Source organism: Quercus robur, chromosome 2 (assembly GCF_932294415.1).
Source record: "Quercus robur chromosome 2, dhQueRobu3.1, whole genome shotgun sequence".
NCBI lineage: Eukaryota > Viridiplantae > Streptophyta > Magnoliopsida > Fagales > Fagaceae > Quercus > Quercus robur.
The window spans coordinates 91,596,947-91,621,870 of record NC_065535.1 but is presented as its reverse complement, the minus strand read 5'-3'; the positions used below and the strand labels follow the sequence as shown (position 1 = coordinate 91,621,870).

The following is a 24,924-nucleotide window of genomic DNA, read 5'->3' as shown; positions in this document are numbered from 1 at the left end:
TCCACCGGCCAGTAACCTGTGATGAGCAATCAGATCCAGCTGATTTCGTGGGTTTGCTGCAGTGTTGATGAGTAGCAAATTAACGACATCGTGATCATTGCCATGACCCGCGCAAATACACTTATCATTCACGCAGTAAAATAGCTAGAAATTAGATAGTAGTAATTGACCAAATCAGTTATTAAATTGTGCCAGAAAACTCCGGCACCAACATTATACTCAAAATGGGATTTAAAGCTGAGATCCCCGTGAGAGTCACCAATTCTGTCTGAGTATGCACTACATTCTATTGCATTCTCAAAAATCAGAACAAAAAAATGTAAATATCATTGTAATTTTCCTTTTTCCCAAAAATGGGTCCACCTTCCCTAACATTGCTTCAAAGCACATTTCATCCTTACAGCAAATAATCTTTGGTATTTAAATAAAATTTGGGTAAAACATACCCTCTTGGAACTTGAGAAGGAAATACGCCACATTGAAAGGTATTAATTTCAAATTGCCGAACATGATCAATCCAGTACTCAAGGCTTGAGACTAAGGGCAAGACCCAACTTCGGGGCTGCATTACTGGCCTTTGAATCATACTCAGCTGATAAAGTAACCAGTGACTTAGGCCTCCATTCACGCTGACATAGCATCGCAACTTTCCCATTGTCAGAGAATCTTGTTTTTACCACAGTTAACTGATCAAGTGCATAAGAGCTTCCAATTGCAAAACTGTTTTCATTGGTGTTTAATCTGTGAGACATTTCAGCACCAACTGTTGTCCCATTGACAGGATTCACAAGATGAACATAAGATGCCTTCAGTACCTGTCCTTTGTCCGTCCTGCATAAACAATCACATATTCCAGGTTACAAGCAAGACTAACCTTGCATTTGTAATTAAAATATATCCATCCAGAAACTGTTGTTAGGGAAGAAAAGAAACTAGTATGTCAGCAGGAAACAGACAAAACTCAAAAGGACCTTCTAAGATTTATTGAAATTCCATTTATCTAACTTTACTCAGCATCAGTTTAGAACATTTAATAAGCTTCTAGAAAAGACACAGTAAAAAGCTTTAATCTAAGCTGATAAATACTTTTGAATTTTATCTGCCAAATTAGTCCTTGTTGAAACAAAGAAGTGCACACGCACATACACATACACTCATTTCCTTTTCTGGCCTTGTGTAGGTTACCTAAAATGCAAGCATGAATCCAGAAAAGGTCCTTGTTGAAACAAATTAGTGTGCACACACACATTTTGACTATCCACCTAGCCATGGGGTCATTTGTTATGTCCACCCTAAATTATAAACGTTTGCAATCGACATGCTAATTTGAGAATAATTTGCAATGTCCAGTGTCCACCAGACTATCCAAAATAAATGTTAAAATTAACATACAAGTAGGCTAATTGGGTGGACATGCAAATTAATGAAACCAATATGTAAACTTTGACATTAGTGGATCTCACCACCCAACCAGCCCCCTAATTTGTAATCTTACCACTAAATTTGGATGGTGGGGTAGACATTCTAAATAAACCTCGAATTATGGTGTTGATTGCAAAATTATGTAATTTAGAGTGAAAATTGCAAATGAACTTATAATTTAGCATGGAGAGATGCAATTAACCCTAAGAATAAATATACTTTAAAACAAGGAAAGTGAGGTTTGATCTAAACTTACAGTAAAACTGATGCAGAGTAATCTGGCCTGTTCATGCCAATCCCAGCATTGTACTTGGTGAAGTTAGCAGAAGCGGTATCAAATCCTACTTCAGCACCCAAACTGAGATCCTTGCTCCCAATTGCAGCTGAAAGCTCCAAAAGAGGAGTTGGGTTCAGGCCAATACTGGAATCAATTGCTGCATGAGGATGAATGTACTGCACATCCAGCTGAGATACAAAGTAGAGAAAATGTCAGATATTTTCAGGATGCCAGAATGTGACATTTTACCATTAAGAATCAAAACTTGAGATTATCCCAAATTAGGAGCTTCCAGAACAATAAAAGCATTGGACGTTCATTACTCTTTTCACAATGTCATCTGTACTTTGAAATCTTTTTTGATTGATTTTTCCATAAACTCCTTCAGCATTTCAAATCTTTTTTTGATTGGTAAGTTACACATGCACCCACCTGCCTCTTACAAGGGAAGGAGGTACCATTTGAACTAGAGCTCACTGAAAACAACTTTTCAATGTAAAACAATCCCTTATTGACATATCATGGTATATTGGAAAGTGGTTGGTTAGGTAAGTTAAAAAAAAAAAAAAAAAAAACCTATACACTCTTGCGTCCAGTCCTTACATCCACATACACATGCTAGTAATACAGTGACAAATAAGGAAACCCTCTGTTCAACCATTAACCCAATCTCATAATTGACTATTTGCATATGTAACTTCAATGTAGATGCACATTTCAAACACTAGCTGAACTAATTCAGAAGTTTCTCTCCCAACAGGCTCCCACCCCACCCCACCCCACCGCATCATATTTTATACTTTTTACTGCCCATGATCATCTCATGGCTATTGAGAACGAATCAAATCAGATGGTTCTATTTCTCAATCTTTCTGACTTGCTCCTATGGAACCAAGGTCGAAAAGATTGAGAAAAATAGGTCATTCACAACCATTGATAAAGGATTCCTCGAAAAGTTAAGGATTAGTAATCCTTTGTAGAAATCGAATGGATTCGATCTTATACATACGCAAGGAAGGTAATCAAAAAAGGAAAGAAGACAAGTTCTTCTTTCTTTTATAACTTAGGAGCCGTGTGAGATGAAAGTCTCATGCCCTCTTCTAATCACAAATTATGATGAATATGGAGTCTGGGGTAGGGCTTCTCATCTTAGACTGCCTGCTAGCATCTCAAACTAGTTATCTAATGATACTTAGACATCATAATGCCTAGATTAGAACCCAAAGATCTAATGATCCTATATCAGAGTTCCCACAAATCACCACTGCCCTAGCAAATTGACATCCAGAATTGCCAATAATGTTTCAACTCATTGATTTTAGCAATCCAAAATCTTCTCACATTTATTCACTTTCTTGCCTTTTTTGCACCCAGTGGGTCTTGAACCCAAGACCTTATCCTCACCTTGCCCTTACAAGGAAAGAAGGTGTCATTTGAGGTAGAGCTCATTGGCCATATTCTTGCCTTGTTTGCAAGGAACAAAAGCAAGAAGAAACCATTATAGATTACAAAGTTTTTGCAAAAAGAGGATACTGTTTATAATTATCTTAACTACAGTCAACCACCTTACAACATTCTAGCTTCAAATTAAGCACTGTATATAAAATGTAAAATAAGCCTGCCTGACCCAATATATATCATAACCTTATTTTTTATTCTTTATAATCTCAGAGAACCAGCAAATTGGTCTTCCCTAATTCATGAATTTGTGGCAACCAATTCCCTTATTCCTTTATCTGTTCCTTATTTCTTTATTACCATCCATACCATGCCAACCCCAAACAAATGCCCATAAGAATTCTGGTAATGGGGAATACACTTAGACAACAGCACATAGCCACATACTGATTTTGGCACTCTTCCCAAATTAAGAATCTTGGTTGGGCATGATGACTTCTAAAAAGATTAAAAATTGTTGGGAGCTCAAGCTGGAAAGAACTCAATGTAAACAAACATTTCATGGAAAAAATAGAGAACAAACAATATCCCAAAGATTACCACTTAAAAAAAAAAAAAAAAAATCATTATTCTACAATGAGATTATCATCCTTTTTTTTCTTTTATATTTTTTGTTCATAATTTTTACCAATTTCATTTCCGTTAATTGCATCTTACTGACCTTTCCAGACTTATGATCTGGTATCTTGAAGCTAAAGGCAGCTTTGGTGCTTGGCAAGATATCACTCAAGATCACTTTTGTAGACACCTGTTAAATGAAATACTTTAAATCTGTCAAGATCACAAATGCAAATCATGGGGCATGCCCAGTTTCTTGAAAACAGTACCATGGGTATGGATTACACTATAAACATTACAAGACACCACAAAAATTTGTATAAAGGACAGAATCTCCTCACTTACATTAGAATAGGTATCAACTTTCACATCCACTGTAGTCTTCCCACTCTTGTACAAGGTATTTATGTCACCAACAAATATTTGATCCCTCTTCAAACCTGTAGCTGTTAGTCCCTGCCATAAAAAAATTAAGCATATGGGTACATTACACAACATCATAAGCAAGAGGAAGGAAGATTAAACTTTATTTTATTAGCATAAAAACAAATTCTGGATTAAGTATTTACTGTATACATAGAGCATGCCTTGGATGAAGATCTAAACATCCACCTTGTTCTTAAAAGGGAAGGAAGTGCCATTTGAGCTAGAGCTCATTGGCTTTCTGTATTTCTAATACAGGAAATGGAGGAATATTTCTAATTACATTTTGCCCATTTCCTTCCATACCACTTATTTCAAAGCTGCTTTAGAAAGAAATGCATGTGCAGAATACAGAAGTGCCAGCAATTATGGCCAACATTGATTGAGGGAGAAAAAAGAAGAAGAAAGGAACATGTAGAGAGAAAAAGAAAAATCACAACAGCAAAGAAATGAAAACATGAGACAAACAGTCAGAAGAGACCAATACTCTTAGCAATGAAGGCCATTGACAAGACAAATACTGATATGAACTTCATTCTTGAAATGAATTTGCTTTACTAATCAAGACTTAGCAGATAAAAATGCAAATACATTGACTGGAGTACATAAATCCTTTTGGATTGTAAGTAACTAATGCACCAGTGGGTTTTGAAACCATGACCTAACCCTCGTCCACCCATTCATATGGGAGGAAGAACAACCATTTGTGGCAGAGCTCATTGACATACACAAATTCTTCCCTTTGAGGAAACCAGAATCCTGACTTGCATCCTCTAGTCATGTGAGAACTTCCAAATTGAAAAATAATTTATCCAAACATTTCAACACTGCTAAATCATGTTAACAAATGTGCTAATCATAGAAAATTAGAAGATCAATAACAAACATGGTCAGGAAAGGTACATGGGGTAGAATTAGAAGATTAATAATCGGGAATTGGAATAGATGGACTCCGTGTTTGATACATTGTATTCCAATATACCAATTTGTGAAGGTACTGATCGTATGAGGTGGAGGTTGAATAGCAATAGTAAGTTTGATGTTTGATCATATTACGTGGCTTTTAGAGATTCCAATGGAGTGAGTCTTTCTTGGAAAAGTATTTGATGCAATAAGGCTCCGAAAAGGATTGCCTTTTTTGTGTGTGTGTGTGTGTTGTGGGGAGGGGGGGGGGGGGGGGGTGATTTTGACAGGGGATGCATTACATTAGTGGAGTGGTGTTGTATGTGCAAATGCAATGGTGATATTATTGATCAGTTGTTGTCATCTTTTGTTTATTTTAATTTTAATTTTTTTATCATTTTTGTCGTCTTTTGTTTATTATATGTTTCAGGTTGATTTGGTGATGCCTAAAAGAGTAGTGGATTTACTATTTGGATGAAGGAGTTGAATTGGTAAACATGGAAGCTTTTTGCTTGGAGTTTCACCCCTGATGTTTAATGTAGGTAATTTGAAGGGAGAGGAACAACTGCACATTTAATGGGGTGTAGGTTTCAGTTATTGAGCTGAAGTCCTTATTTTTGAGATCATTGTTCAAGTGGTTATGCACTCTTGGAACTAGTTATATGAATTCAATTGTAGATTTTACAGACTCTCTTTAGAATGTAATTCTTTGGGAGTACTTTGACATGAGATATCTCCTCTAAAATTTTTTATTCTTTTTATTAGTAATTACACATGCTCCCAGGAACCCACGACCTCACCTCCACCTTGCTCTTACAAAGGATGATGATTGCTTTTGAACTAGAACTCGTTGGCCATAAGGTATCTCTTCCATATCAATCAAAGTTATTATTATTTTTATATTATTTATCAAAAAGAAAATTCACCTCACCATAAAGAGGAAGAATATGAAGTGAAGAATTTACAGATAACTCAATATCTAGAGATACATCAGAAGCCAATTCATACTAGACTTAATTATCCCAACTGTCCACTCGTTGGCTGTCTTGGATTCATATACCTCTGAAACTGATGAACACAGATTGTCATAACTGAACTGTCTGTTAAAGATTTTTGACTTGAGGATTGACACTTTATTAAAAAAATTTCCTGAGATTCATCATTTAATTTTAATTGATTTATTACCTTTAAAATTGAGAGTGGAGAAGGGTGGGGGGTAGAAATAGAAAACACATTACAAATAATCAATCTTAGCTGATTCCTAAGACCTACATAAACTCAAAAGCCTATAGCACAATCATTGTTTAAAAGAATCAGATATAATAGCAAATTAAAGCAGAGAGTTTCAATCTCCCCAGTAAACCAGTCAAACTGCCCTAAAGAAAAACAAAGTTCTGCAGAACAAAGAATTTAAGAGCAGAAAGTAGGATCAGACACAATACCAGCCCAGACGAGCCCTGCAATGACAGAGTATACTTGTGATCGAAGTTGTAATCCTTGGTCAAGAGGTCTGCATAAAAGTGAAGATTTAAACACAACCAAAATAAGCATGTTACAGCAAAGTTTGAATACTAAATGTTAAACCATGATAGCATCTAACAATTCAAAATCATAACTGCAAAATTAGCTAGGGCTCAGACCTTTTTAGATACATCTAACTATTATACCAGTTTAGCTCAAGTACTGCAGATTTAAATATATCCCTTTTCTTTTAATTTCTATGCACTTAAAGGACCTTGTCCATTGGAAACTCAATGAAATCTAACCCAATGTCAAAACATCCTAAATCTACCAATTATGTAACAATCATCAATCACTCTCCCTCTTATAAGGGCACAGCCCATCTGCTAGAATAAAAAACTTCATAGACAAACTCAACTATATTAATCACTTTATTTCAAGGACAGATACATCACATTTGTCAGTAGATCAAATCCACGCAGATTTACTTAGCTGTGACAAGCCAGGTCTTGCTAATCAGAACTTGAAAAATAAAATCATTAGTTGGTGCACTAGATGTCATGCAACTAACAATATACCTGGTAAAAGAATATGTAGCATATGTTGCCAACTTTGTGAATGTTACTTAGTGCTACCCCAAATTGTTACATCCTACTGTCACCTTTGCTCAAGTGTGCTTGCACTATTTGAATTGGCTAAACTTCTGGTTAACTTGCAGGGGTGTCAAAAAAAAAAACAGAAACTACAACAATTTTGTATTCTACAACCCATGTTATCCAAATACACAGCCCAATATGCAGACAAGAATATGGCATATGTAAATGTTTCAAATCGGGGATACCTTTTGCTCTTTTGCCTATATCCGAAAATGATGCTGGACTGGTAGCCATGTCTAACCAGAATAAACGATTTGTACCACAATCTGCCACAAATATGATAAATACCATAAGTTGTAGATTTACACAACATCATTATATCTTGCATGGGGATAAAAATAACAAATGAGAAAAAAAGACAGGACTCAGTTCATAAGAATGCGTCCACCAGCACATACAGTTATATGTTTTGTGTAAAAATATATGTGAGCACGGTATCCTTAAGTTAAACTAGCCAAGGAAAAATGTCAACCCCAAAGCGAATAGACAGAAAATAACCTAACATGACTACAAATAACTTAAGGAAGACTCTAATGAAACTATACACTGTAAAATAATATATATATATATATATATATATATATTGTAGAATAAAATGAGCTGGAGACTAATGCAGAGTCTGGCTTATGTGGTTAACTGGGTAATGAGTCCCAGTGCTACCAAAATTAGGATTTATAAACAGTTTCTCATACAGCATAAAAGCATACCACATTCTGCCCGTCACTGGCAATGTAGACAGGGAAAAGGCATGTGACCACTTTGGTATGAAGTATCCAAGAAAAACTGAATAACAAAAAAAAGGAAGCATATCTGCCTCTGATCTTTTTGATAGCATCTTATTAGTCAATGGTATCTTATAAAGCAGCTCTATCTGTGAAAGCTATTCGGACCTTCAAACACAAGAAAGAAGAAACTTCTTAGAAGATAACTATTCCAGAACCTACTTTTGACTAATGTCGGAGATTTATAAGAATATTTACCTCAGGAAAGGTTATCAGTCTAACATAATAAGTAGAAACACACTCAGAATTGAAGTAATATTTGAAAGACTTAATTTCAGTAAGAAGTGATATCCATGCACAAGATGCCGAAGTTACACTAGAAAATACTCACAATATCTAGAAGGACACAAAATTATGATCAGAGGACTGGTCTTTATAAATCTTTTACAATTATCAAATAGTCCACAATAAAGCAAAGGGGGGAAAGAAATTCCCAGATGAAACTGTATATGTAAAGTTGATTTTTTTCAACCCAAAATATGCCAATGAGCTATAGCTTAACTAGCACTTCTTTCTCCATAATAATTGGTTGGAGGGTAAGGTCATGAGTTAAAGACCCATTGAGCGCGTGCTTAATACACTAGTATAATAGTATGTCACGGGCACGCCTTCATCACAAACATAGCAGAGGATATAAATACATCTACTTGATTTAAAGGAAATGGTACCATGTCCAAGTCTACACGGCCCATGAAAAATACATTTCATCAACCAGGTAGTATGCTCTTTTTTTCCAAATTCAACGACCAATGCTCCAATCTTTCCATACATCTAAAACTTTCACATTTGTTACACATATAATGAAAAAATCAGGGCATCAATGTTTCATTGGCATAACTCCGCTAACGTAAAAGTAGGAGGATTGTGGTAGGTAGGCTGACAGCCAGAGTAAAAAAATCTAGTCACTGTATCATGAATGGATCCAATACAGACCCCTAACTAATCTTGTTGGGAATCCATACCCGACTCCAAAAAATTTGGGATTAAGGCTTTGTTACTGTTGTTTTTGTAATGTTATCATTGGCATTTAAATGGTATTTCAATTGAACTCATTATTAAGAAGAATGTGCACCAATGATTGGCATTTCTAAACAACTAAACCTATAAATTTAAGCTCAAGTTTTCACAGTTAGATTTGAAGCATAGTCTAAAACTATAAACTCTAATAAAGCCATAACACATTAACAAACTTTTTCACCAAAATCAACAAGCAAATCTCATCAATCCAAAAATTAAAAAAAAAAGCTGTAGAAGTTGAATAAAAGGACTCACAGAGAAAAGAAGTATCGTAGTCGGAGTTGGAAGAGAATCGATCGCCGACAAAACCCTGATGCGGCGCTTAACGGACCGCTTCAGGAGAAAGAGAAGAGAGAGCTGTGAAATTTATACGCCAAGGAAAATATAGCAGAGAGTCTATATGAGTGTGTGTGTGTGTGTGGTGCTCAAGAAAAAAACAAAGGGTCAAATTGGCTGACTCAAGGTCACGGCAACGTGAGCGAAAAGTTGGGTTTTGATTGGAGAGTTGGAATTCGAGGAACGGTGTTGATTGGTCCGTGAGGGTGTTACGTCACTGTGAAGTGAGGTGGAGATTTTGATGATTTTTTTTTTAGTTTTTTGGGTGAATCTAAAATTACCGGAAAGACAGTGTGGAAAGTTTGAAATGACGTTTGTGTCCTGGAATCGGTGGCTGGAGACTTTTCTGGGTGTTTTTTTTTAGCAAATACTCTGGATTCGCTTGCCGAAGCTTGGCTGGCCTTGCTAGTCAGTTGTCTCCAAAACCCATTTTTGTTTTTATTTGCACGTGGAATTGCCTATCATATTTTTCTCTCACCTTCGCAATTATTATTGGGATAAATTGTAATTTTTGCCCTTTAAATTCGGGATTTATTTGTCTAAGCTCCTTGTAGCTTCATTGACATCTTTTAGTATTTTTAATTAAAATTTTAGGGATTAAATCTCTTTATTTCCATTGTAACTATTGAAATATAAAATTTTTTTAAAAAAAATTAGAATTTACTTCATTTTGGTCTCTTAATTTTAAAATATTCAATTTTGGTATATGGTTAATGAGATGTTGATTTAGAGAAAAAAAAAAAAAAAAAAAAAAGGAAAATAGTATTGTGAATTCGTGAAGCATGCGAAATTGTGCCAAAGGTATTTATTTAATAAAATCAAGGGGAAAAAGGAAATAGCTTTTATTTTTTATTTTTTTATGGGGAAATAGTTTTTAATTTTGAAAACATTTAAAAAAAATAGTGGGTCAACATGAGGTTACTGCTAAGATGTATTCAAAAACTCGAGGTAACTTACTGCAACTATACATAATTTTAACAGTCATCATCTAGACCCCATGATTTGGTTAAGATTGATGTGGTTCGTCATTTGATAATGGTTTTATATTTCGTAAGTATTTTTCCATGGTTTTTGTTTGTCGAAACAATAGAACTCTTTTTTTTTAAAAAAGTTTAGTTACCATTGCATATTCTTAGTGTAATGGTCACTCTATAAATATAAATTTGTGGGGTATGGAGAGTAAGAGCCAAGATTCAAGTATTCAGGAAGAAACTTCACATATATATATATATATATATATATATATACTTACTCACAGAGTTTAATGTTATAAAACTAATTTTTTTTTTTAATTTTAAATAAGAGTTACAAAGCTCCTTGTGTCTATGGAATTCACCAAGTGCGTTTCTTTTTTTTGGTATGCAATGTGTTATGTGTGCACAATCAACGATAGGTGGGTGCCATTCACATTTGCAGGCGTGAACAGTGGACACATGTCTCCATCTTCTTAGCGTATTGGAATACTGTGGGAATGAAAATCAAGAAACTTGCTCATAGTCATAGACTATAATAAGCCATCCCAATGACCAACTGACCAAGACCCCATCTTTTGGACCTTAACAAGGTATCAAGGGCATGCCAAAATGATTACTCCATCATCACAAAAGCGAAGAGATTTGGAGGTGAATGCATATTGGTAGCTAGGGTTTTAGAGTTTTTGACAAAAGGAACTCGCGAACAGAGTTCCAAAGGAGGGTTTTTAGTGAAGAAAATGAGAGGAAAGAGGTTTAACTAATGGTCTGTTTAGATACCGTTTATTTTACTGAAAACTGAAAACATTATAGCAAATAATTTTAAAATAAGACTAAACAGTGCACACGTGGGTCCTAGCAAAGATGGACAAACTGTTTACGCAACTAAATGTTGAGATGTGCTTAGTGCACAATGATTGAACTGCGTGAATGGACAAACACATGCACAGTGGTTAAACTGCGTGAATGGACAAACTGCACAATACACGTGGGTCCTAGTAAGGATGGACAAACTGCGTAAATGGATGAACGTGCACAGTGTAAGCGAGTCCCACTTCAAATGCAGAAACACAGATGTGAGGGTGAGATGTTATATCCAAACGTTACCTAAATGCTAAATTAGCATTTAACACACCAAACACAAAAAATCACCTTCATGAGATGTGTCAAATGCCAAATAAATTTGGCATTTGCTACAAGTTGGTCTAATAATAAGATGATACGGTTATATGTGCTAAAAATATTTTGGTAATTTTTATTGAATTTTCTCTCTCCAACATCACATCCCCATGTCCTCTCTCTCTCTCTCTCCCTCTCTTTTTATACCTCTCTTCATCATATGGGACCGAAAAATGATAAAATATATTTGTTTTGTTAAATTTTGAATATAGATGAGGTTTGTTTCAAATTATTTTAATGTGTTGTAATCTTAAAATAAAAGATATGATGTAGAATATATTGTAAAGTGATGTGTTAAAATAGATAAAATAACTTTTTGATGTGTTAAAATAATAATTTTTTTAATAACATTTGATGCTAACTCGAAGGTTGTTTGTTGGTAGCAAAGGAAAATAATGGGGGTATTTATAGATGGGTGAGTGATGCTTTAGCTTGTGATGCTCATATGTCTTGTGAACATCACAAGCCAAAAAATCCCACTCTTTTTTTTAGCAAATTTGTAGCACTTTTTACTTTTTCCACAGCCTTTGAGAAGCTTGTTGGCACATTTGGAAATTTGCTTTGTGAAATTTTAGTTTATTGTATATGAAATGACCTTTCAAACGATACTAAGTTTGCGCCAATCAAACTTTCGGAGTCAATTTTATGGCCTCGGAAAGCTAGGTACCTTGCAATAAAATTTGATATGTTTGTGTTGAAAGCTTTCATGGTACAACTTTAAGAGCGCGAAAGTGATGAATTTTAAGAAGGTGGGTGCCTTTTTGGACCATCAAAGTGTCAATTAATCAGGATTCACAAGCAAAGTTGGTCCCTTAAATAGCTTTGCTTAGCTTCCATTATGGGTGCCATTTTGTGCTCGATTTTTCTCAACCTCAAGTACCAGGAGACATTTTGCTTAAAGTGTCAACCTTTTTATATCAACTACGCATGGATCGAGAGCTTTGTGTGCATCCCAATTGGTTTAATTTGGCACTTTAATATTACTAGGGTCTACTCTGGATGCCTTAAAGTTCAAGATTTAAGGTATAGAAATTGTCAAATCACTTGGATCATGTATGAAAATAACTAACATTTGAACACCTTTTTGGTCCAAGATGCATGTGCGTCTTCTATTATGTGTTGGGTTTGGTATTCGTAGAATTTTCTCCAGCATAAGTATGGAGGCACATGCAGCTCATATAATATTTTTCCCCATTAAACATGGTAAACAGTTTGCGAAAGTCATAATGATGAAATGCCAAAAATCTTGAGTATTACTTACACATCTTAATCCCCAGCATTGGAATAAGCAAAATCTCAATAGAATCATATGGTTTCTTATTACAAGACCTCAAGATGTATCTTTTTTTTTTATAACAACCTCAAGATGTATCTTCAAATGTTCAAATTTGGAACCCTTAATCGCTAAAATCTAAAGGGTAAAACAGAAACTATAAATCCCAAAATCAGATTGTATCAATTAAATTGTCCAAAGAAAATAATTAACAAATAAAAATAAAAATTGTGAGGTATTACCTAATTAAGGTATATGATACAATTTAGATGGTTTCAAATTATCTGTGACATTGAAATACTTCAATGTCCGAATCCACTTCTCTTGCGTCTTCAACAAATGAACACCAATCGTGTTTGGCCAAAGCTCATGTGTACATGTCGTGGGTGGCTCGGGAAAATTGTACATAGACCACTTAGCATTGTACCTATTCTTAGCACGATGCCCTTCTCGAATCCAATCGCCAAAAACCTTATCTTCAGGCCCTTCCAGGTGATTCTTTGGAATATCAGAATCCCTAATCCACTCCACTATATCCCAAGAAATCATATAACCCATTCCAGACATGTAATGCACAAAAGGGTCCATGCTACGACAAGGAATAACATAACCATAGTACAAATCTTCTCTAGGCAATGGCCTCAAAGACTCTACCAAGCTATTTAACCTAAAGTAAGTATCATCATCGGTTTTCATGACATAATGGTATGGAGGGTAAGGACTATTTGTATCATTTAGCATTTCTGGCAAGCTTGAAAAGTATGTGTAAGTCTTACCCTTGTTCATGTTCTCTTTGCAGTTGAGGATTATGATATCATCATAACGCATTATCTCTAGTGCAACGAGTACCTTTTGGTCTTCCTTTGTTAGGTTGCAAAAGACAAACTTCACGTCAACTTTGGCACCCAATGGAGACTGTGTTCCATAGATGAGTCGGAGGAAGTGGCGGCGTTGGTATTGATCCGGAAGTGTTAGAATGCCGATGAGTATTCGAATTTCATCCGAGGAAGAAGAAGAAGAATTTGAAGCTACAATATTGTTTTCTAACGATGAATTGTGTGAGGGCACGTTGGCTAGAGCACACTGACCAAACTTTAAGAAGCTATCAAATCGGACTTCATTGATAGAAGCTAAGACACAAAGGAACATGATGAAGAAGAAAGAAGAAATTATGAAACGATGTCGCCCATTCAGCCTTGCACTCTTCATCATTATTTGGTTCTTGAAGTTGAACCCTCTAGAGTTTATATGGATCTGAATATGGGTTGTGCTTTGCGAGAGGGTTTTGAAATCCATGTGTTATTCATAATAAAGTCCCAAACTTTCTTAAATGTAACGCATTAGTTGTGAATTTCGTGGTATTGGGGCTAGCATTTTTTGACTTTTCCTCTTGCAAGAAACGTGAGGGTGGAAAAAGCAAATGGAGTGAACGAATTTACCATGGTGTCCTTTTTCTTTTTGAGAAAAGTTTATATGTAACGTATATATTAATGCAAATATTCTAAATGTATAAAATAGTACAATAAGAATAGGTTAAATTAGGGTTAAAGTGATAACTAAGTGGTAATGGTATCCTTTGTGATATTTTATAATATATTGTTGTTTGAAGTTTGAATCCAACCTCTCTTATCCATGATCTACCTATCTCTAAAAAAAAAATTCCCCCAAACAACTTCATAATTTTGATAGGATTTCACTGATAGTGCTTAAATCAAATTATTGTCGAAGTTGTATTCAACTAGTTCCCTAAATTTAGATTACAATTTTTCACTTCATGTTATGCTCCATAATTTATAATTTGTCATGTATTCATATGAATTTTCTCATAAAATAACAAAACTATAAAATGAAAAAAAAAAAAAAAAATCAAACACATAGCATACTATGATTGGTGGAGGATAAGTGAAACTTAAATTATAAATCTTTTATCTTACTTTTTGTATAATTGCAAAAGCACTAATATAATTTCTTGTACCACCTAGTTTATTTTTTAATTTAAGGAGTTTTCGGTCTTTTTAATAGCTTCTTCTTTTCCTTAATAGAGGGCAATAATTAAGCAAATTTCATAATCAATGTCAAAAGTTAGGGAGACGCCTAGACGGTAGTGGAGCTGAGCCTAATGTTAGCTACGCTACACCTCTTGAAGTCAAGCTTTGCATATTGCCAAAACCCAAATAGTGAATTTGGTCAACTTTTCGTAATTTAGGTATCTTTGCATGAACATGGTGTGCTTCAAGTTCTTCAGCTTACTTGCTGCTCACCATACTTGAACATAAAGCAATGCCTTTGACCCAGAAAAAAAATGCTTTCTAATTATCCATAGAAAAATCATAGTGATCTAAGTAAATTTTGGTACTTTTAGCTCCATTATTGGGTTGTGACCTGTGCTAAAGGAAGAACATCAATCAATTTTTCTTTGTTGTTCTTCCTCCATTTATCATTATTAATTCAGCACCAAGCCAACTAAAAAGTCATTGAGATATTTGAGGAATAGCTCTCATATTATTATAAAATGAACTAGAAGTGTTTTGTTTTCAGACTTACTGCTTTAAGAAACGAGTTTCCCATACTTTACTTAAAGGATGGTGATGATGCATTTGCAAATACATTCGCGCTTTTAAAGGATTGGCTTTGGTACTTCCATTGGTACTGCAGCATCGCGAATTCACCGGATGTTTCTACATTTGTATGACAGAGATTGCAGGGGTGGGAAATAGTTATGAAACAAACTAATTGGTTTTGGCACGTCAATTGGTATTGCAGTGTCGTGAAATAGTGATGCAAATAGCCCTTATTACTTGTGAAAAGTATTGTGAAATTTGTTATGTCTCAAGACTTATTGATGAAAAATACCTATGAGAAGTAATAGATAGCACAGTTTCCTCATAAATGTGGGGTGGCTTGCTTTGAATATTCCACGTGATCACCGTTCCTTAATCATGCTTATTCCTAATGTCTCTTTTTATTCTTTATTGAACGAACTCTTCTTTATAATAAGTGCAAAGGAGTAGAAAGTTGAAACCCTATGAACATTAGCAAAATGTCAGCAACACAGACAGAGATTTGCAAAAACAAAACTAGCTATTTGAATGAATTTTCTGCATCTACAGTTTTTGCATGAGACTTGCAACATATGTAAATTTATTCAAATGAAATTTTACTAGTTTTTCCAATCCAAATATATTTGATATAATGTGCACTTTAGCCTGATTTTAACAGGACATAATGAAACTGCTCCCCTTCCAGATTTGTTTCTCTAACATTTTATGATAAATGTGACGATAATTGCTCCAAAATCTCCATGCGAGCACCAGTCATTAGTCATGCTCTCTCTCTCTCTCTAACACACACACACACACACACACTGCAGGCTACTTGTTGCATGGGGCAGCTTCTTCTTTGATGATGACCATACCAGTTGGTGGCAACTAATACCACATAATGTCCATCATTTTACTCAACCAAATTAAAGTTAATCAAATCAGTCATAAATTTCTCTTTAATGAACATCATACGTAAGTTATAATAACTTTTACATACGTTCATCCAACATATTCTGCATCTATAATTTTCATTTGCCGATCCAAATTTCAGAGACCTGTTAGCAAACTCTTACCTCATCAAATTTAACACTCCTCAACTTATAATCCAATTTGTACCTCAAGTTTTGATCATATAGAATTGAAACTGCCTGAAAATCACCCTGGTTCTTCAAAAGAGCCATAAGATAAAGTCTTCAATCATATTCCACATCAACCCCTCTCTGCTTCAAGAATTCTTTGGCCTCTGCAATGTCCTGTGCAAAAGAATTGAAAATGGTTATGCATACCAGAGCCCCATAAAACAGATTCAACCCAATACAAGTATCATTCCACTTAATATATTGCAGAGATATACTAGAAGAAAATTAAGGGTAGGTAACAGAGAGCGCACAAAACAAAAGAAAAAAATCCTGCCAGGGGCAAAAATGCTAAGTTGTGCATATTGGATAATTATAAGAATCCCTTCAGTTATGGATTCTAATGTTTAAATATTACAATTATAAGAGCATTGTTATGGACCAAGACGCTAAGACTACACAGAATACACATGGCGTTAGAGATATATTACTGACCGACACAAGCTAAGACTACCCAATCACCAAATACATATCAGAGATATATTACAAAGCAGCACTTTTATCAAATCTTGATCTGGAAAAACATTAGGGTTAGACTCAAAATGCTCTGGAAACACTTTGATTACCAATACTCTAAAAACTATAACTTAATTGCATTATCCTTAGAGCTTGGAACAGTCTGACCAAAAATCCTAACAATGCTACAGATCCAAAGTTTAAGTAATGCAAAATCCTGCGCTTGACACACTTATGTTTCAGAACACAGTGATCCAACACGCTTTAGAGTCATAAGTCAGTAAGCCAATTCAGTATCAGGAAATACAACAGAACAAAGACCAGGGCAATTGAGCGGCTTCACCGGAAGGAGAAAAAAGAAACTCAATTTTGATAGCCTTGTTCAAATTGACTAAGATAGCTATTTTTCTTTAAAAAGGGTAAGTTACACAATGGCTCTACCAGTTGTAACGGACATTGCTGAAAAGAATTTTATGAGTTTGCATATTATTAAATACCGACCAAGCTCCTAAATGGAAAATCAATGGATTAATGATCATTTGGTCTCATATATTGGGAAATAAATACACATACACAAAAGTATGTGTATACACTCACAATAGTTTTAAATATGAAAAAACCTCGAGTGTAACTGAGTAAATTGACATTAGGCATAAAAACAATAGATCACAGTTTCTATTTACATTATGTTTTACATGGCAAATAAATTATAATTTAATTAATTATTAATTATTTTACAACTTCAATATTTTTTTTTTGAATCAGTTATATATTTAACGTTATTTTTTTTCTTGCCCCACCAAATTAATATCCTGGCTCCATTAGTAACCTCATCTTCTACCTTGCTGTTATAAGAGAAGGTGTCATTTTATTTGAGCTGCAGCCCAATGACCAAATTGACTAAGAAGCTGTATTAAACAAGCTTCAGAATAGCACAAGTGAAATTGATCAATCACACATTGAACTACATGCAGAAATTAACATTGGAAATGGAATGTTGATGAGGATTGTACCTGCAGTATATTGTGAATCTGTAAACAGATGAGACTTTGACACTATAGATAATATTCCATAGCCAGGTTAAATTAGATAAGATTGTTTGTTTTTTACAAAAACTAAAAATTAACAATTTGAAGATATTTAAGATTTTAATGCAGATTACTTATAAAAAAAATTATTCTAATGCAAATCTTCCACATTTCCACCATTTAAGCTAGCTCTTAACACATGCAGTGTATATAAATAAATATAAATTTTCTGAGACAATCAAAGAAAAAACACAGTCAATTACAAGAGAGAGAGAGAGAGAGAGAGAGATATTTGCAGGAGGGGAAGAGAAAAAAGAGTGCTGGAAGTGAAGAGAGGTAGTGGAAAGGTGGTTACCAAAATTTATTTATTTAAAAAAACTGATTAAGTTAAATTAAAGAAATCATCATTGAAATAATGTAAGCATGTGGTCATCTGCGAAATAAAAGCCAAAAGGGGGGGGGGGGGGGGGGGGAGTATATATATTCTTGTGATTATATCCTTCAGAGTTCAGACAGATACATTGGCTTTTTTAATTATTCATATGAAATCAGTAACCACACTTCAGAGCATGATTTGCTTAAACATTCCAAGGAAAAGAACATGGTGTGGAAAGCAAATGCCTCGAATTTTTTGGTCTAGATTAATCACAGCACTGAATATGGAGAGATGCATATTCAAATATACCAAGGCTGGTGATCTGATTTCACAAGGGCAATGCTATTGATGATCCACCTTTAATTCTTCCATGTTCTCGAGGAGCTTAATAAACCCATTAGTGGGGACTGTATGGATCAAAAAATTGAGTTCATAAGGTATAGTCCTACCCTTTTAAAAATTGCAACCGCAGAGAAATTTGGGAGAACACATCTTAGATTTATTTCTCCAACAGTCCGGACAATCTAACTGAATTTGGAAATCCAATTTATCATTTTTTTTAATGATGTGGAACCTCACCAAGGGCCCTTTGGACCCACCCCTAGGGAGTAACCACGGATACACAACCCCACCCAAAGAAAGGTGGAAATCATTTAACCACGCAGATGACCATTAACATGCACTATTTCCCACGAGTTCCATTAACATGAGGCAATCATTACCTTCACATGAGGTTTTCTTCCTTGCAGAAACATGATTGATTGGCATAATTTAATAATATCAATGAGTCAAATTATTTACTAGGGAAAAGAATTGAGAACCTGTTGCAGCAACCCTGCTTCCTGAGGACATGTTGGAAAGTGCATCAAACCAACCCCAACCATCAAAAGACCATAGCATCCGAGTGACACAACGAAATATACTGGCAACTGAAGAGTAACAAGACATTTAATCAAAACTAAAAAGTAAAGTTGAAAACTACTAAATGCCTTCAACCACTACTCAGATCGTAAAGGATGAATTTCTCACCAACCAAGCATAAGAACGTGGGATCACTGTCTCAAGAAGACCGATCCAAAAGGCAGATACGGCCACCAACAATGCTAAAAGCTTTACGATGTGCTTCATATGGATGTTTCGATGAGATGATGCTTCTTAATTCCGCCCCTACACGAAACAATACCATAAGGTAAATGTGGAAATAAAATGTAAACTTCCATTATTTCTGAGAAATAAGATAGGTGAATATATGCATTAAGTTTGATAGTGTGTGTATATATATCATCTTAAGTCACATAGATGGGTAGCCCAAAATGCCCAGTGTCTAGGACATCAGCCATATCATGGTGAGCAGTAGCAGTTCTATGTGTCAAGAGCCTTGTAACTCAACTGGTTGGCACTTCTTGGTGTCTAAGGTTCAAAACCACCCCCTCCCCCATTGTAACTATTGAGTAGAAGCAGGTCTATGTATTAAATTATGTCACATAGATTAAATCACTCCATTGTCTCTTCTTAGCACCCAAAGTTACAATCCAACATTCAGATTACAGCTAACAGAGAAAATGAAACTCTTAATCCAAATCCAAATCCAAATCCAAATTAATGGCAAAGGAATTTTTTAAGGATTTCAGCTGATGATGTTGGCTCAATTTTTTCGTATTTATAGAAAAGAAAAATGTAATATAATGGAATGTAACTAGTTACTTTGCATGAGGTATTCTATTATGCCCATATATAGGATAAGAATAATCTGTACAAATCGTAATATCTCTACTAAAATGCATAGATAATTGAAATTGTTTCAAATAATTATAACTTAAAACACATGATATTTTTTGATTGATAAATAGAATTTACACACCACTCCCACAGAAATGAAAATGTGACCTCACCCTCCAGGCCTCTGCAAATTATTTATGGGGGGAGGAGATCCCATTTGGTCCAAGGCACATTTGCAGACACAACATATCAGATGATGCAACATAAATTATTAAAATATTGAAAAACTCTTAATTTCATAATCACATTGCAATATTGTGATTACAAAGATATGAAATGTAAAATGCCATGGCTTGGAAAGTCATGGGCACGTGTTTGTCCTCTGTTTGCACATCCGATTTGAAAGATTGGTTTAGACTATTTCCAATTAGCTCTAGCTCAACTCCTCCATCCCCATTGTGGGTTCAGAACCCATTGGATGCATGTGTAAACTTACCAATTAAAAATTAATAAAGAGAGATTAACTGAACCAACCCGAGTATCTTGTGCACCAGACAAGGAAAGAACCATCAGTAAATTTCCAAACCAACAAACTGAACCCACCCAGCAAACCACATTATCTCATATGTTGCTAGATGATCCAACACATGATGACACAAAAACATTTCTATTTTAATACATAGATGCAAATTCACTTTGATTCGGGTTGGTTTACTTCAGCCCAAATCCAAGCTAACCTTGGTGAACTTCTTAACCAGTCTTAACCACATTATCTCATATGTTGCTAGATGATCCAACACATGATGACACAAAAACATTTCTATTTTAATACATAGATGCAAATTCACTTTGATTCGGGTTGGTTTACTTCAGCCCAAATCCAAGCTAACCTTGGTGAACTTCTTAACCAGTCTAACAAATCCAGTATAACCCAATGTTCATGTCATGTCAAGCTCAAGGTTTATAATTCTTTGACCGGAAAACAAAGTGAATTCATCCTACAAGATTTGACTACTCAAGCTGTTGGTTGTACTCATATTGAGTTTGAGCATAACTTAAAGTTTATCAGAGAGCTCATGAATGTTGTTTGTAAACTTAACTCCGAATTATGACAACACTAATCTAAGGAAATTAAAAGAAAGTGAATTCATAAAATTTATGCTGTGTGGGTATTCCAAGAATAGTAAATTGGGTCAAATTTTTAGCATTAGGCTTTGGTTGAGTAAAGCTTTTGGTTCTCCAAATGACAAAACAATGAAATGTATCTCGTTTGTCTACGTTTTCCCAGAAACCAAATAGCCTACTCAAACGCTTTGAATTACAGCAACGTTCCATAAATCTTTACCCAAGTGATCAGTCAAAGTCATCAATTTCTAAATAGAACAGTAATACGCAGAGAGAGAGAGAGAGAGAGAGAGAGAAATGGGTTGAAATAAATATTAAATTAATGATGATGAAGAAGAAGAAGAAGAAGAAGAGAAGAGAGTCTGCCCTACCTATGGCTATGGGGTGGTGGACGAGGACCAATCTGTGTGCTGCCCCTTGATGTTCCCTTCACTCACGGATTCTGGATTTGTTTTTTCTTGTGATCTGCCGGAATTTGTTTTCAATCTTTTCTCCTTTTCCGCGTAGTGCACAAAAAGCACTCTCTCTCTCTCTCTCTTTTCTTTTCTTTTCTTTTTTTTTTTTTTTTTTTTTTTTTTTTTTTTTTTTAAATTAAAAAAAAAAAACAAAAACAAAAACAAAATGCAACCGAGGTTGTGGGCTGCATTTGTTTTGACATAAAACATTTTCCTAAGTCCGAGCTTAGCTGAAAATAATTTTGGGAAAACAATTTATTTTATGGTATTAATTATATATTTGTGAAATATTTTATTGGTAAAATTTGGCAACAAACTTGGTCTACAACTTCTACTAAAAAAACCTAATATGATTATATATTTTGAAAACTTGAATGTTAGATTGCATAATATTTATGTTCTTAACAGTTAACACTATCACACATGTCAAATTTCGTACCAATCGGATGTTATTTATTATTTGATTTATAAACTTATTTTTTATACATAATTTTATATTACAAAAATTTGAAATTTAAATATCTAATTGATAACATAGCTATTGATCTTTGATATACTAGAAATTATGTTAGCGTAGAGGATATAATATAAGAAGAAAATGTGCGTATATAATAGCTTGGTGATGAACTCAAACTTAGTTTGTTTTCAAAATAAAATTAAATAACCAAATCCTGAACTTTAAAAACTCAACTTCACTTGATTCATTTACAACCCTAGTTGTTAGACATGACGATAAATCGAATCATGTTTGAATTTAACTCAATTGAATTGGGATTGTAAATGGTTTCTGGGTCAAAATTACTTGGAGTAAATTTATCATTATTTTTTATAACTCATGGCAGGTTCAAGTAAGCCACTAGTCCTCTCTTTTTTTCCTTAAACATTCAAATTAAATTGATGAAACATTAGATATCCTAATTAGTGGATGGTCTATGATAAGATTAATACAACTTACAATCATTCAAGTCAAATAACTTCAACAAGCCATGTCTAAAACGGAAATAAGGTCTAAAATATCCACAAAAACATGGTTTTTAAAATACAACTCGATTTTAGAATCAATTTTCTTTCATGTAATGAATGGTTATATGGAAAATAAAAGTGTACGAAATAAGAAAAAGACCATTGATGCCATGTCATCACTCGGTACAAGATGACTTTATTAATCATCTAAAGAGCTCGTGCAAGAAAAGTTTCAACTAGAGAACAATCCAAGCTCAAAGTAGCATCCTAAGAGCACTCGCAGCAGATGTGCTAAATGTGCCAAATGTCAAATTTTTGGCACATTTAGCACACCAAACACAAAAACAGAGCTTTATCAAATGTTCCAAATGGTAAAAATTATACCACATATGAACAGTACCGTTGCAAATTTGCAACAGTACGGACGAAAATGGTATAAGTTTTATTATTTTTTTATTCTCTTTTCTCTCTCCTCTCTCTTCACTTTATTTTTTTTCTGTTCTCCCTTTCTCGTTCTCTCCGCCTCTCCATTTTTTTTCTGTTCTCTCTTTTTCTGTTCTCTCTTTCTCGTTCTCTCAACAAAAGGCACACTACTACCGGTACCAGGACTAACGGCGGCGGCGTTACTAGGGACATGGTTGTAAAGAAAGAGAAGGAAAAGAGAGCGTCGTTTATGACGTGGACGGCGGAGGACGTGGCGCACGTGGCGAAGTTCCATTGGGTGCCTTGTTTGTTCGCCATGGGTTTGCTGTTCTTCATGGGCGTGGAGTACACGCTCCGTATGGTCCCTTCGTCTTCTGAGCCTTTCGATTTGGGGTTCGTCGCCACGCGCTCCCTCCACCGCGTCCTCTCCGCTTCGCCTGAACTCAACACCTTCCTCGCTTTTCTTAACACTGTATGGTGCTTTTTTTTTTTTTTTTTTTTTTTTAATTTACATTATTATTTTTTAAAAAAATTTTAATTTTGATGCGTTAGGTTAGGCACGGTGGTGGGTGGGTTCGGGTTGTGGGTTATGGCGGTGGGCGAATCGGTGGTAGTGGGTGGGTGGACTGGTGGGCGAATCGGTGGTGGTGCCGATCTCTGTTCTGATCTGTTTTTGTCTTTGTTTTTCTGCTTTGGTGGTGGATTCGGCGGCGGTTGATTTTGGTGGTTGTGGTTTTTTTTTTTTTTTTCCTGGTGATTGTGGCCGCAACAATTTTTCTGGTTGTTGTTGTGGTTGTTGTTGTAGTGGTGATTGATGATGATGATGATTTCTGATCTATTTTTGTCTTTGTTTTTATGTTTTGGTGGTGGATTTGGCGGCGGTTGTGGGTTGATTTTGGTGGATGTGTTTTTTTTTTTTTTTTTTTTTTTCCTGGTGATTGTGGCGGCAACCATTTTTCTGGTGGTTGTTGATGATAATGATGAGGATGAGGGGAGGAATTTAATATATTATTTTAATGTGGTGTAAATATTATTTTAATGTATAAAATTGAAGTATAAAACATCTGATAAATGAGATGTTGTAAAATGATGTGGTAAAATAATAAAGTAGGTGTTTGATGTTGTAAAATGGCATTTTTTTTACAACGTCTGCTGTGGATGCTCTAAGCATCGAGTTTGAGTACCAATGCCCCATCATGAAAACCGATGGTTACATCACTTACATGATAATCACAAAAATACTGTCATAACTAAAAACCTAAAAAAGTTATACATGTGATACTATAAATTTCACTAGAAGTCTTACAAATTAATGTGTCACTAATAACTGAAGGATAATCTAAATATTTATTTATTAGAAATTGAAGTGGCACCAAGCTTATAACATTTATTGTTATATTAGTTTGTAAATCTTTTGTAGCAATTTTAATATTTTTCAACATAAATACATGATTTGTTGGTTATGATTCCACGCTTGTCCTATCTCCCCTTCTCTTTCTTGGATTCTTCTCTCTTTTTTATATTGTTGGCTAAGAAATTATGTGCACGTTAGTAAAGTAGTGATTGTGTCATTCAATTCATTTATAACATGATGTAAAATATACAACAAATCCAAAACTAGGAAGTGGCTCCCATTATTGACGATCACAATGGTCAATGGGGCTTTTGGAAGAGCCCATACACATGTTGGCTTAACCAGGCGGATAGAAAAAGCTTATAGAGCTGCCCATCTTCCCATGGATTAGGCGGCCAAAGAGCTTTAAAATTAGGGGTGACAGCCGACAGGTTGTATTAATCTTAATGATCTTCCTCATGAGTTGTTAAAGTCCTCAAGGATAAAGCTTTTGCTTCGCTTTTGTTTACCTTTTAGGCATATATATATATATATATATATATATATATCCAATCGCAATCACTAGCTGCAACATTGGACATATACCGTAAAGAAGTTGAATAAGGGAAGAGATCGATAGAAGACAGAAAC

General features: G+C 34.8%; 3 protein-coding genes across 3 annotated transcripts; all 3 read right to left on the bottom strand.

Moving 5' to 3' along the window:
- Positions 1-178: 178 nt before the first annotated feature.
- On the bottom strand, positions 179-9,379 carry LOC126715806 (mitochondrial outer membrane protein porin 4). Its single transcript, XM_050416600.1, has 7 exons — positions 9,213-9,379; positions 7,344-7,424; positions 6,484-6,551; positions 4,061-4,171; positions 3,819-3,905; positions 1,679-1,887; positions 179-831 (listed from the first exon to the last, which is right to left on the bottom strand). Exons 2-7 carry the CDS (start codon positions 7,390-7,392, stop codon positions 525-527), a joined length of 831 nt encoding a protein of 276 aa, XP_050272557.1. The 5' UTR covers positions 7,393-7,424; positions 9,213-9,379; the 3' UTR covers positions 179-524.
- A 3,321-nt stretch (positions 9,380-12,700) lies between these two features.
- On the bottom strand, positions 12,701-14,173 carry LOC126715805 (hydroxyproline O-galactosyltransferase GALT3). The gene has a single exon (XM_050416599.1). It carries the CDS (start codon positions 14,010-14,012, stop codon positions 12,963-12,965), a length of 1,050 nt encoding a protein of 349 aa, XP_050272556.1. The 5' UTR covers positions 14,013-14,173; the 3' UTR covers positions 12,701-12,962.
- Positions 14,174-16,182: 2,009 nt separating this feature from the next.
- Positions 16,183-21,636, bottom strand: LOC126715804 (dolichol-phosphate mannose synthase subunit 3-like). Its single transcript, XM_050416598.1, has 4 exons — positions 21,471-21,636; positions 19,285-19,422; positions 19,077-19,184; positions 16,183-16,512 (listed from the first exon to the last, which is right to left on the bottom strand). Exons 2-4 carry the CDS (start codon positions 19,381-19,383, stop codon positions 16,453-16,455), a joined length of 267 nt encoding a protein of 88 aa, XP_050272555.1. The 5' UTR covers positions 19,384-19,422; positions 21,471-21,636; the 3' UTR covers positions 16,183-16,452.
- Positions 21,637-24,924: the final 3,288 nt, after the last annotated feature.

What these genes read in the sequence shown, in the direction of transcription:
- LOC126715806 (XM_050416600.1), bottom strand. Translation starts at nt 7,392, where the DNA reads ATGGCTACCAGTCCAGCATCATTTTCGGATATAGGCAAAAGAGCAAAA. An exon ending in TATAGGCAAAAGAGCAAAAG is followed by an intron (nt 6,552 to 7,343) that starts GTATCCCCGATT and finishes ACTTTTATGCAG; the next exon opens with ACCTCTTGACCAAGGATTAC. An exon ending in TGCAGGGCTCGTCTGGGCTG is followed by an intron (nt 4,172 to 6,483) that starts GTATTGTGTCTG and finishes TTTTTATGGCAG; the next exon opens with GGACTAACAGCTACAGGTTT.
- LOC126715805 (XM_050416599.1), bottom strand. Translation starts at nt 14,012, where the DNA reads ATGGATTTCAAAACCCTCTCGCAAAGCACAACCCATATTCAGATCCAT.
- LOC126715804 (XM_050416598.1), bottom strand. Translation starts at nt 19,383, where the DNA reads ATGAAGCACATCGTAAAGCTTTTAGCATTGTTGGTGGCCGTATCTGCC. An exon ending in CACGTTCTTATGCTTGGTTG is followed by an intron (nt 19,185 to 19,284) that starts GTGAGAAATTCA and finishes GTTACTCTTCAG; the next exon opens with TTGCCAGTATATTTCGTTGT. An exon ending in AAGCAGGGTTGCTGCAACAG is followed by an intron (nt 16,513 to 19,076) that starts GTTCTCAATTCT and finishes TCTTTTGCACAG; the next exon opens with GACATTGCAGAGGCCAAAGA.